The 14,111-nt window shown below is 39.3% G+C and overlaps 1 protein-coding gene across 1 annotated transcript in view; it reads left to right on the top strand.

Moving 5' to 3' along the window:
• rbfox2 (RNA binding fox-1 homolog 2) overlaps positions 1 to 9,149 on the top strand; it is a 61,472-nt gene extending 52,323 nt beyond the window's left edge. Inside the window, 4 exon segments of the mRNA XM_012877631.3 lie at positions 520 to 565; positions 4,687 to 4,775; positions 6,149 to 6,221; positions 8,158 to 9,149. Coding sequence (XP_012733085.2) covers positions 520 to 565; positions 4,687 to 4,775; positions 6,149 to 6,221; positions 8,158 to 8,202 — 253 coding nt within the window. The 3' untranslated portion in view covers positions 8,203 to 9,149.
• The last annotated feature ends 4,962 nt before the right edge of the window (positions 9,150 to 14,111 follow it).

Below are 14,111 nucleotides of genomic sequence, written 5' to 3'. Positions count from 1 at the left end.
GAGATAGTAATTTAAATTGTGCATGCAGTGTGTTTGATTACATTTTTATTAGAAGACTTTGATAATTTGCGGCGCTGAAATACCATTTCCTTGTACGTTTAAACACGCATCGACGCGGCCGCAGTTTGTAACGCAGTCAGACGGAGGATTGTTTCTCTGTGGTAGCTCCCAGTCTCAGCGGCTGGAGTAGCAGTAGTAGTAGCACTCTGAAGTGGTTGCATCTGTATACAAAGAGGTGGTATTTAGTCTTGCATGTTGCACGGTGTGTAATAATCTCACCCTTCTTTTCTCTTCTCTCTCTCACAATTTTCCTTGGCACCATTTTCTCACCTCCCCATCAACTCCTCTGTCTGTTGTTTTCTGCTCTGTCCACACGGTGGCGCTTCACTCCATTCTTTCTTTGCTTTCTTTCTTTCTGTCTTTCTTTTTTCTTTTTCTTTTTTTGGTTTTCCAAACACCACTGGCGTGTGCTCTGTACCCTCCCGTCCTTCCCCCTGCTGTCGTCTGTCTCTCTCTCAGTGTGATGGCCTATCAGGATGGTTTTTACGGTGCAGCTGACCTCTATGTAAGTATGCCTGCCTCTCCTCCACTGCTTCACCCGTCACCTACATTTTCCTTTGCTTGCCTGTGGGCTTTCAAGTGTGAAACGGCGCGGACCAAACCCATAGAGGCGTGTACTTTTGGCCGTTTTTTTTTGTGTGTTAAATCTGAAATTATACATCTTTTTACATGGAGTATATATATATATATATATATTCTAAAAGTATTTTGGTTGTAGTAATGCACCTGGTGATACGCAGTATTGATCCTTAGTGCTGCAAACCGTCCCGTTCCCAAGTAAACTCTTCTGGGGTTTGTTCCTGTGCGTTGGTGGAGTAAGTTTGTACCAATGTGATCATGAGTGTGTGCCTGTGTGTTGCTGCGAGTGTGTGTGTGTGTGTGTGTGTGTGTGTGTGAGAGAGACCAGGTTGACAATAGCTGTTTCTGTTCTCTCTGTAGACTAGTGTTTCAGGACATTAGTGGCAGATTGGCCCAGGTAGGGTTTACACACTCTGTGTGACAGCCAGTGTGCATCCTCCTCGTCTCCAATGACTGCGTGCTGCTAGACATTATTGACCATCTGAGATTGAATTGCCTTCTCTGTCTTCTTTTACTAACTCACTGGATTCTGACATGGGTGGAGTTACGGAAGGGGGAGAAAAGAATTGGGCTAAAATTCCCAAAATATTTGACGAATCCTCCAAGTGATGTGGATAAATAATTTAGGAATTGAAATCCAGATAGTGGGTGAGGGGGGGGGGGGGTCGCTGTTACAGTAATGGCCTCAGACTTTGCAGCAAAACGTGATCATTTTACAAGAATTTATTTTAAGACGCCCACCCATCCATCCATTATCTAACACGTCTATCCCCATTGTCTATGGGCGAGAGGCGGGGTTCACCCTGGACAGGTCACCAGTCTATCACAGTTTAAGATGCCTATATACAATAATTTGCAAAGGTATTATTCACACTTAAGGGACCTTTTTTAGACCCTTTGTCACATTACAACTGCAAACTTCCATGTGTTTTATTAGGTTTTAATGTGATGGACACAGTAGTTGTGAAGTGGAAGGACAATTATTGTTGGTTTTCCGTTGGCTTTACAATGAATAATCTGAAATGTGGAATACTCCGTGGAACCCCCATCTACTGCATCTACAGCGGCTGGTCTTTTGGAGTATGTTTCTGACAGCTTTTCAAAGTAAGAGACTTATAATCTTGGCAGAAAACAGCTCAAGCTCAGTTAGGCCGGATGGAGAAGCATTTCCTACTTTGACTAGGCCATTGGAACACATGAATGTGCCTTGATCTCAGCTGTAGATCAGCCTTTGATGATGGTTGATGTTGATCTGGAAGGGATTTCCCTGTACTTAACTCCAGGCAAGCTGCTCTGTCCCTGCTACCGAAAAGTATCCCTGCCGCCTGATGCCGCCACCACCATGTGTCGTTGTGGAGGTGGTGTTTTCAGTGTGATACAGCGTTATTTTTTTTTCATGGAGGCAGAAAAGGTTTGATTGTATTCTCATCTGACCACAGCACCCTCCACATGATGGCTGCATCCTCCTAAAGGCCTGTAAAAAGCACACAAGCAGAGCTGTTGACCTCTGCAGCCGGGACAGCGTCATGGTGGGCTTCCCCTTGCCTGTCCTGTCAGTTTAGATGAACGGCCACATGAAGGCCGCTGCTTACTGTGGCTTTATCTAGGAATAAGAAAGTAAAAGAAGCTGAACACAAACGCCTCCCTTTACCCTTCTGATTTTTTTAATTTGTTAAAACTTTTGGAAGCCCTGTGTCAGTTTCCTTCTTCACAATTACTTGATTTGCATTGGTCTACGATAGAAATCCCAATAAAACACATTGTAGCTCAAGGGGTGTGAATACTTTTTATAGGCACCGTTTTTTTTGTAAGATAATTGCTTTACAACGCTGATGGTTTTCCAATGTTTAATAAACCTTTTTGCCAAAAAAAATGAAGCGTTGGTTTTATTTGTCTTAACTTTTTTTTTTTTTTTAAATCTCGATTTACATTATATGTATGGAATTAGATGGAAAAGTGAGACTTAAAGGCATACTATGCAACATTTTTCAGTTAATTAATGTGTTCCATACCGTTTTGGATGATTAAATGAGTAATTTCAGGTCGAACAAAGGTTTTCTCGGCCGCCCTGGGGGTCTGTAGGGGAAATACCGCACTTGCAATTGCAAGAGCTCTCGGCCCGCACACACAGAAGTCTGCTTTACGGCGAGAACTTCATGTGTTTTTGCCCTGCCATTCACTATGGCAGGGCAGGGCTTGGCGAGGCGGTAGCGTCTCGCCAACATAAAAAAAAATAAAAATAATAATAATAATAATAAAACTGGCGAGGCAGCAGCCGCGGCCGTGGCTTGGCGAGGCGGCGGCAAGATAGCGCTGCGGGAAACCCTGATGTTCATACTTTCACTGTGTTAGTCATTGTTTGTACTGCCGTTTTTTCCACTTTTCGTTGCGTTCGCCTGTCTGCTAAGCTCAAAACAACCGCGCCTGGCTTGACGGAGGAACCAGAACAGCTGAGCATCTTTACGACAGTGCACTTTTACTTTCGCCCTCTGGGGGGAGCCTCGTTGGAAAATCAACCCCGGTTGCATAGTATACCTTTAAGCAAGAAGTTTAATTTCATGTTGAACGCTGCAGCACACTGCATGAATATTTCTTCAGCAAATTAGTATTCTGACCTTTAAAAAGTTAAACCTAAATATCATTTTGTGGTAATTGTGGAGTAGAAATCCACTTATTTCACCTGTTAAATGTGTCCAACCCCTGTGTTTTTGGGCCAGTGAGTCAGAACCTCAGATGTATTCAGATGTTAATGAATATGACTAATAATAACCTGGTGTGGACTGTTCAGTGAAATGATGCCTTTTCAGCTCAAAGAACGAGATTGTGTAAAACTGAGGAAAACAGGAGGCTGAGTAGTGTTGTAGTACAGCGGCGGTCAGTAGGACGCAGCGTAGGGCGCAGGCATTCGTCCGACATGCGGTTGATTCAGACCCCTTCCAGGAATCTCCCTATCTGTTTCACCTGTGGCATGCTAACTGAATCAGTGTCAGCATGCTGATGTACTTACAAGGCTGACTCCCGTCCTCTCCCATCCTCCCAGCTCACCTCTTTCTTTTTCTCTTCCTTCACTTAGCTGCATTAGCTTCTGTTCGTCTCTAGCTCTTCTTAAATCTCAGTCTACTGTTGTCTCCAACTCCTTTTCCACTCTGCTGTTATTCTCTTCCTCCTTCCAACCTCCCTTTCTGCTCCTCCTCTCCGTCCTCCTCTGCTCCTACCTAGGCCAGCCTTCCCCTTATAGCAGCCAGTGTGTGCTCCTGAATGCAGGGACTTGGTCGTGACTGATTCTTTAGGGTAGAATGCAGTGGTGTGTCTTTTTTTTTTTTTTTTTTTTTTGACCTAATATATGTTCTAAGTTTGGGAAAGCATGCCGCGTCTGTCAGTGATTGGTTGCCGGCCACGTGAGCGTGTGTGTGTTTGCTCTTTATTTAATCCGACTGTCTCCTTACACCTGTAGTTTTGTTTTTTGCTTTTTTTTTTTTTTTGGTGTGTGCTCAACAAGCTGTCCATGCAAACATAAATAACGGCACAGTCCTCTCGCCTCTCCTTCCCCTTTTTCTGACCATGTGCGTTTTTTTAAAGGGAACGGCGGCTGGGCACACTTATGGCTTTAAGGTCTCTCTCTCCCTCTCTGTCCAACACAGCGGGGAAGATGACGCACGTCGGGGGCTGCAAACTAGTACCAAAAAAGAAAAAGAAGAAGAAAAGCGTCACAAACAATTACGGATATTTTTGCTGAGTTGGTCGGGGAGGGAGAGAGAAGCGCAGAGCCGGAGCTACCTCCTTGTGAATGCTGTACTGCACCAGATTAGCCAGTTTTGCTGACTGTCTGCTTGTTAATATTTCGCTCTTCTCAGCAGTTTTCTCTGGCAATGTAACCCTTTAGATTCACTGCTAGTCGTCTGCTCTGCAGAAGAAACATAGCGAGGATTGAACAAATGTTTTCCTTTTTCTCTGTGTTCCCTTCCCACCTCTCCTTACATTTGTCGTCTTCTGCACTCCTTCCGCTTACTTTCATCCATCTCCCTCCCCTTCATCGCCTCCTCACAGGGCGGCTATGCAGCGTATCGTTACGCCCAGCCAACTGCTGTAGCCACTCCTGCAGCAGCAGCCGCCGCAGCCGCAGCCTACAGTGACAGGTGGGTCAATAGTTGAGAACGTCTTGGGTAAAGTTACCCACTTTTATTAAAACATTCATATTATAAATCATGACATTGTCAAGGCCCAGCGAACCGAAATAAAATGACATTTAAGTATGTATAAATAGACATTGCAAAGCATTGGATAAAATAAGCACTCTGAAACGCGTCTAAAAACATTTAGTAAAAACCAGCAGGGAAAGAAAAGGTGTTTTAGGATCTGTTCCTCCAACGTGTTCATCTTAGATCCACCGCTGAGAGACCAGCATGCAATAGGAGTGTGTTAAATCAGGGCGTTCACACTAGCCATCATCCCATCCAATTGTCATTAAAATTTTGAGCAAACTTAAAATGTCGCAAACAAGAAAATGCGAATTAGGCCTGTTTCCCTCCACTAGGTTGGAGTAAATTAAACCAGGCTACTCAACTATCAGAAGTTGACGTCATGCATGGCCGCCGTAAACAGGAAGTAGAGGTTGTAAACTAGCATGGACCACGCATCTGAGAAAAAAGGAGAGAGGTTTCCAGGAGTGTGTTATTATCGGGCTAGTTGTAATTATTCTGTCACGTCAACTAGAACCAGCGATGTTACTTGCAGTCTGGAGTCGTAGAGAAAGAAATGCATTTCTACTCAAATTATGAGAATATCCGGCAGAAACGGCTTATCAGTCATGTGAGGTAAATGTTCGCTACGTCACAATTTATTCGACAAATATGTGTTTCCATCTCTTTTTTGTGCAATAACTCTTTTTGCTAAATCCAAAATCCACCTCAGGTGAGCATTATTTGCCGTTTCCATCAACCTTTTCAAACACAACTCTTCAAACTGCATAAAAAACGTTGATAGAACCACAGCTACTGGCTGAACTGGTTCACAGGTTAGAAGTAAGATGAACATTTTAATGATGTTCCTAAATATTTTTGTCATAGTTTTTGTCGTTGTCAAACCCCCCCGATAAAAACAGAATGGTCAACAGTGACTAAAAAATCAGAGATTTTTGTAAACGAATAAAAACAAAAGTATTGAAAGGAGATCAAACTTGAACTACGTTTAATTCTAGGATAAATATTACAACTAAGTTATGGCAAATTAGTTTTTTATTTCTTTAAAGTGTGTTGCTCCATCACCCCACGCTCAAGGCAACCTATTTTTACAATATTATTACTCTACTAAAATGTTTTAAGATTAAGTTGACTAAAACTAAATTGTGACTGAAACTGAAATACATTCACAGCTTAAAATTCAATTACAATGTGCTGTCAATATTGATACAGAAGTCTAGATGAAAGAAACACTGGCTTGTCTCATGGTTTATTTTATATGTATAAATGTTCGTGTTTGTCTCTAAAATATCCTGTGATGTTTCTCATAGCTATGGACGAGTTTACACGACAGATCCCTACCATGCTGCGCTGGCCCCAGCAGCCTATGGTGTTGGAGCCATGGTGAGTTTAGGTGAACCTCACATTAAACATTTTGCATTTCATGGAGCAATCAGTAAACCAACCATAGCACTAGTTTCACCGATTGGTCATTTGCAGATTTTAAATTGCTGAAACAAAAAGAAAATGCTGTTTTTTTTTTTTTTGTTTTTTTTACACATAAACCAGGTAGTTACGAGCCAAGCTGAACTCTGTCATTTAGGAATAAATCACGCCTGCTGAAGTGGGCTTACAGAAAAGTGAGAGCACTCTCTCCAGCCCTGATCTCATATTCAAATATGCCTGTGTTTGTTGCTCATTAAAAAAAAAAGTTTAATTTACCTCTAGTATGTGATCTTCACTCTTTAAATGCAGAAATCCACTATTGGCTTGTATAATTAGTTCCCAGCCTGGTCACTGAGCACAATAATTAATAAACCCAATCACAGTTTAGCATACCGCTACCCTGTCAACGGTGCCTCCTGCGTTCCTTGGCACAGTGCTGGAGACAAATATGTGAAAAATAAAAAAATGTCTGCATCATTAATGGAGATGCTATCTGCTGCAGTTCTGACCAGCATCTTTACTCTGAGGCACCGTGATTATAGCACTGCCTTAATCTGCATAACCGAGTCACCAGAACTCTTTGTATTAGCTAATGCTAGTGCAGTGGTAGCACCAGTGAATGGAAGTGGCCAAAAGTCTCACTTTCACATACATAATCTTGTGTTCAAGTGCACCAAATGAATGTAAAATCAAGCGCAAAATTCTTCACACCACTGGCAGATTTAGATTTGGTATCTTTTCAGTTTACCGTATTTTGTATTTACTGGAATTTATATTAACATTTTGGAGTAGCTCAGTCAATATTTGACTCTGATTTGTTGGTGAATTGGTGGAGGGAGCTAAAGATGATGGCAAGGACGCCTCCCATCCTCAGAGTTGTTTATCATCACCAAATGCAAGTTGTCAAAATACCAGTGGAAACAGGCAAAAGCTGCTCAGCAACTGTTAGAAAGCTTTGATTGGTGCAATGCCAAATAAGACTTTCCTGTTGATTATTACAAAAGCTCTAATTTATTTTTAAGGGACCATTTTAATTGAAGTATTAAAGTTGTTACTTGTTTTATGTTTTATCTATTGAGAGATGTCTTTCTCATTTTCAATCGGAAACAAACTTCTCTGTTGACTGATCGCCACCGTCGGTGTGTGAATGTGTGCGTGAGTGACTGACCGTAGTGTAAAGCGCTTTGGGGTGGTCGGACTAGTTAAAGCGCTGTACAAGTACAAGCCATTTACCGTTTAGACTGGAAATAATTTTTCACCCATACATTGTTTTGAGGACACCGTCTGTCACACCACTCAGACTGGATCTCCAGAAACGCGCCATTTAAGCTAATACTCAACATACAGTCCATGGGAGAGCTTCAAATACTAGCTTACAATCTGACAACTGCTGGAATCAAACATCCATTGTATGTGGAAAAATTAATACTGTAAAACTTCTCATTGTCTTACCTGAGAAACTTCATGTTTCAAAACAACCGACACCAGAGGTGGTCTCGGTGGTCTGGCTGTCATCACCAGGGCATAAAATATATTGCATCCTTGACTCCTAGCCTGGGGTGGCCCCTTCCCTTCAGTCCAGTATGTGTCAAAAGTGTTTAAAAGTTACTTATCTGCTTTAAAAGAAAACTGTTGAAATCCATTGAAAACTATCTGTTTGTACTTTCTAGATTTGTACGTTTTCCAGTTCTGAACTATAATGTAAGATGATATCATTTCGGGGGAGAGAACAGTTACCCTTTATCAAGTCAGTGGTTTTCTACGTATCTCACAACTAAGTGAGAGAACATTTAAGAGGTCTTAGGAAAATTCAGATTTATTATATGTTTCGAGGTACTTCATGAAACAAACACAAATAATCTAAATGTTTTTTTTGTTTTGTGTTTTTTCACAGGCCACGCTCTACAGGGGAGGCTACAGTAGATTTGCCCCTTATTAAAAGACACTACATGTCCCAGGACCTCCCCTCTCCCATTGAATTATTCCGAAAGAGCTCCCTCTGTTGTCCTGGAGGTGGACTGCGCCCTGTTTTTAAGTGTGGAGTTGACCACAGCGAAGATATTTCAGATCCCACCCCAGAGCGGTCCCACATTTTCTTATCTAAGCTTCTACAAAACTAGAGGAATGCTGTATTAAAGACAGAAGGGTCGCCTTCATATTAAAAAGAAGAAGAAAAAAAAATCAGACTGAAAAAATGGCCACCTTCTCTATTGCACGGCTGTATTATAGTCTCCCCCCTGTTATTCCCGCGGCACTCAGCAGCACAAGATTTGGGGACAGAGCCCAGGCGATCTTCCAAAGGCTGTATGTGGATAACGGACATTTGAGCAGCTGCCTTAGAAGGAGCCGAGCGCCGGCTGGCCTGCACACACTCTGAGGAAAGTGAGAGGGAAGCAGACAGTCTTGAGACGAGTAAGGTGCCTTCAAGGAGAGCACCTGGAAAAGATTTTTGAACCAGAATGATGCAATGATAAAATCCCCCCCCCCCCCCCCTAGTGGTGGATTTTCGAGTCCGTCCTCCATGTCGGCAGGTGGTAAAGGGATGGGGATCCGTTCATGCTGCGTTCTGCTGTGAGGAAGACTGAACCCAGCATCTTGGAGAAATGATGGAAAGCTGAAGGAGGGAGGGGTTATCAGAGCTGTTCCTTACCTCAAGTTTCTCTTTGTATGTGGAAATGGTAAACCTTTAAACTTTAAAAAAAAAAGTTATGATATGCAAAGAAATTAGTTTAGAGAAAAAAAATTACCAAATTATTATTATTATTATTATTACTGTTGTAATGATTCTCATTCTTAATATAAAACCATTATTTTGTTCAAAACAGCTGCACCACTCTGGTGGAGGTTCATCAGTGAAACTCGGGGGTAAAATATATAAAAAAAAAAGCATCTATATTACAAACACTCTTCAGTAATATACCAACTATATCTCACATCTTCTCGGTCATGCACAGAATTTCACTACAGGCTCTGTGTGCGGCCATCACAGAACACTACAAAAAGTGCAACACTACACTGTAAACACGTTATCGTTACGTTTGCACCCAGTTGGAGATCGTCTACTTGCAGCCCAGTTGGGCTGTTCAGGTATCACATGGTCTGTTTGTTGTAGAGCTCGATGAATTCGATTTTCCCCTCATGCTTCATCTTTTCTAGAGTCCAGCAATGGATGAGTCTTCCTGAAACATAATTTAGTTGGTAATTGCATTTAAGATGCTGCCAACAGCAATTACTGAGCAAGACAGAGATTCCGTTGGTGAGTTGATAGTAAATATTTTAATGCAAAACACATTAATATTGTGCATATTTCTATACTATTGTACCCTATATTTCCAAAATGTGGCTTTTTCGTTTGGCTTTTTGTTTTTTGTTCCAAAGATTTGTAGAAAGCACATTTTCTGCCGTATAAATATATATATATATAAATATATTACCTGTGTTATTATCATGCTCTTATAGCTGTCTTTATTTACATTGTTTCCATTGTCTGACTTTGTATATATATATATATATATATATATATATATATATATATATATATATATATATATATATATATATATATGTATATATATGTATATATATGTATATATATGTATATATATATGTATATATATGTATATATATATATATATATATATATGTATATATATGTATATATATATATATATATATATATATATATATATATATATATATATATATATGTTACTTCTCCAGTAAGGTGCAAATGTCAACTTTTACATTTTTGCTCAGATTAAACTTCCTGAGCTGAGAGCATACATCCATAGAGTAATTTGAAGGTATGCAGGTAACGTCACCAAAGTGTTTATTTTTATTTGCCATAAAAAAAATAACTGATCATAAGATTTGTTATCATGACAATGTAATCATATTTCACAAAATATGAAAAAAGCTCATTTGTTCATTTTTTTTTTTTTCCCATTCATGTTTCTGTGAGCAACTAGAGTGAATGAGAATAGGTCTGTGGCACTTTCATTAAATCAATCAACTGGGCTCATTTTTTTCCTTTTTATGATATTGTTTTGTTTTTGTTTTTTTCCGCTTTTAATGAAGTCTCCTTATCATTTCAGAGGATAGGCGGTTTGAAGGGCTGGAAGGGTTTTTACTCATGCTTACACAGGGTTGATATTCCAGCTTGTTGAATCTTCTACGTTGTGTAAAATAGGACTGTTTTCAACTGCTTTTGTTTTGTTTGTTTTTTTTGTTTTGTTTTTTGTTGTTGTTTTTTTTCCCCTCCAACTTTTTTAAGCTTTTGAAAGAAAAGAAAAAACATGTTGGACAGTCACATGTTTCTTTTTTTCCATTGAACATTTCTACTTCTACCTTTTGGTTTGGTATTTTTATCTTAATATAGAATATGCTCTGGACTAAAATATGAAAATAGGCGCCAGCCAAAAATGTTAAGTTCCCAGCATGTTCTGGTTCCCAATTTGAAAAGTGCTAGAAAAAAAATACGCTAAGATTGTCTTTTGGTCTTTTGGAGCCTGTAATGGCATGGACAAACCAGCATGAGTGATAGTTGTCATGTTTAAAAAAAAAATGTAAAAAACGAAAAGGAAAAAAAAAAAAAAAAGTTTTGCATGATACTCGTGAGTTTTCATATTTGAATCCTGCAGCTGAGCGCCGCAGCATCCTCCTTCACCACTAAACTTCCTGACGGGCAGCTAGCGGTCCGAATCTAGCTGACAACAAAGAGCACAGCGCTGTTGGCAAAAAAATAACATAAAAAAAATTGACTCCTGACAAAATGGCTGCTCAAAAAGAGGATTTGGCAGCTTTATTTTCCTGTCATGGCTTTCTGGGCCCTGTATTATAAAAATAACTATGTGGTCCTTCTTCATAGTTGCTATGGTTTCTCAATGAACAGTCCCTTTGTCCTGTCTGTATCCCTTTGACTGCCATTATGTTTTTTTTCCCCCTATTTTGTTATTGAATGTCCATATGAAAAAGTTTTATATAAAATGTTTTGTTGTGGTTGCGCCTCCTGCTTGTTTTCCTTCTAAGTGTCATTAGCTGTCCAACCAGAGAAGTGTTGCTCTCCGGTTTCAGCTTCAACGCTTCTGGTAAGAGTTACCAGCTATACTCTGATAAATACTCGCATAACCTGCGTGTTAAGAATCAGATCCAAATACCACAAATACAAATGTGGGTCTATTTAGGCCTTGCCTGCTTTGTGTGTTTGCTGCTTTGTTCGCTGTGTACCCCCCTCTAGGGTGCCAAGTGGCTCCATTTATTCCAGGATATTTCGTACTGACCGTACATCAATTGGATCAACATTTGGGGCTTGTGGTAACATCTTTGAGAACCAACAATTTCAAGTGTTTCTCTATATAGAGACATTTATGGCGGTCATATAGCTACTTTTTCTTACTGTAGATTATAGAAATATGTTTCTATATATGACCCCCATAAATGTTTCTCAGCAGGAGGCTGCTTTGAATCCTTTTTATCGGGGGTTGTATTCTGTCAATGTGGATAAGTCCCCTAAAGAGCTGAAATCGTGAGTTATATGAACGCTTTAACAAATACTATTTCTATATATGAAATTATAGTTGAGATTTGAGCTAAATATTTATTTTTTTATTCACCATGGTTTTGGTGTGTTTGTATGAAATAGAAGTTAGAAGGGACAAAATTACAAGGTGGTATAGTGCCAAACACTGCGATAAACATTTTTGTGTCACCATGCCTAAAACTAAAATAACTGGAAAAAACGTAGCTGCCTAAAGTACCCTTAAAGCTAGTTGATGTAATTTGTAGAAACTCATCAATCTGAAAATACATTTGAGCATTTTGATATTTATTACAATGGTAAAATCTAAATCAACCCTTATGTCATAATCATTACATGTAATATATGTTGATATAACTTATTACTCTGAATCTCATGATAATGACTTGAAATTTCTTTCAAATGGCAGAAATGGGTTTCCATATAGACTTCAAGATAAAGCAAAATATGCAGATTTCCTTTTACTGATGCATATTGCACAGTTTCCCTTACAAGGCATTAACCACTGAAAATTTCAGGACCAGTAAAGTCTGCATAATGACGTTCCTACAGTTTAAACAGCTCTTAATGTCATACCAGAACGTTTTGTTTGGATGTATTTGACAAGGAGTTGAATACATCCGAATCCAATGTTATGACCAAATGGGGCAAACAAGCTTATAGTTCATGTAAAAAAAAAAAAAAATCCTGTAAATAAACCCAACTAATTATGTTGGAACACTAAGATTTCAACCATTTACCTTGAAAATATCTGTTTCCCTTCAGTGTTCTTCAGCCGTCCTTATGGTCTAGCTGTGCATCAAAACTGATATGTTAGCTATGCTATTTAGCTATATCTGATATTTTGCGGCATAAATTTGTTCCATTTCTGTTTTTTTTTTTTTTTTTTTTTTTACAGAAAGTGGTAGATGTTTACAGTTTAGTTTTAGATTTTGATTTCACATCATGAGCTTGTGTTAATTTTGCTCAAATGTGGAGATAAGTACCGGCATCTCCAACCAGCACCTACCTACTCATGGATAAGATGGTTTTGAACGATAGTGACAGAACATTCAAATTAAGATTAAGATTATATAAGACAAGAAAGATAACCTCATGCCTAATAACATGTTTGACAATAGAATTTGAATCACAAAATCCATTATCACATTATACAACTTGAGGTAAAACCCCAAAGTTATAAAATTGATGCAGGTAAAACATTAATATTGTAATCTAATTATGAGAAAACATACTAAATATATCTTCATTCACCAAATGTGAATACTGAGCACAGCTAGCACTAGCACAGGTTATTGGCTTGTCCTGAAGAAAGTTCTGATACTCTTTGCTTTGGTCTCTGTTATTTCATCCTAAAAAGTGACTTAATTTCAGTTTCCACCAATAGGCCTATGGATAAACGCGGCTGGGGTCATTCTAATTAACCAAACAATAGGTGTTGGCTTTTGGACCAGAAGCTGAGTAGTTTTAACCACACAGAACAGTCTAACTGGGAGTCAGGTTGCTGGGCTGAGGAAGAGCCTGGCAGGTGGGCCTTCACTTTTATGGGTCACCAGTTTGCGCTCTACAACGAGCTGATCAGGCTTAATCAAACCTCTACCACAGGATGAAAGTATCAATGATCCGATGGTAAATTAATACATTATTATAATGCTAATATCAACGGGTTGTGGTTTAGTTTTTGTGTTTTGTTTTTTTCAACAAAGCCACAAATGAATGTCCAAAGATGCGTTTGCTATTATATCCAAAAGCTACCTTTTGGATCGCCAACGTGCATCAGCATAAAGGGAGATTTCCTCTCCACTGTCGCTTCATGCATGCTCAGTATGAGGGATTGCTGCAGAGCCATCATCAATGTAGACGACTGTCCACTGTGGCTCTACGCTTTTTCAGGAGGAGTGAATGCTGCATGGAGAGACTTGATGCAACCTGCTGGGTTTCCTTAGATTGGAAACTTTTTGACCAATCTGTATGATTTCATTGAATTTGACTTTGGAAAGTACCTTGAGATGACATGTGTCGTGAAATGGCACTAACATTGAATTGTCTTGGATTTTACTATATATATATATATATATATATATATATATATATATACAGTGTGTGTATATATAGTGAAAATTAATGCTTGACAAAGTAAAAATAAAGGAAAAGATGGATACCAAATCCGAGCAATGCCAACCCGGGGAAACTCAGGTTTGGGTATAAACTTTACTGGCAATCCATGTAATTGGGAAATGGACTAAATTTAATACAGCACTACCACTCAAAGCAATTTACACAAGAGTCACATTCACCCATTTGCTCTCACA

The sequence above is a fragment of the Fundulus heteroclitus genome, chromosome 5 (genome assembly GCF_011125445.2).
Source record: "Fundulus heteroclitus isolate FHET01 chromosome 5, MU-UCD_Fhet_4.1, whole genome shotgun sequence".
In the NCBI taxonomy this organism is placed as follows: Eukaryota; Metazoa; Chordata; class Actinopteri; order Cyprinodontiformes; family Fundulidae; genus Fundulus; species Fundulus heteroclitus.
The sequence above is the reverse complement of the archived record's forward strand: the minus strand, read 5'-3'. Positions and strand labels throughout refer to the sequence as shown.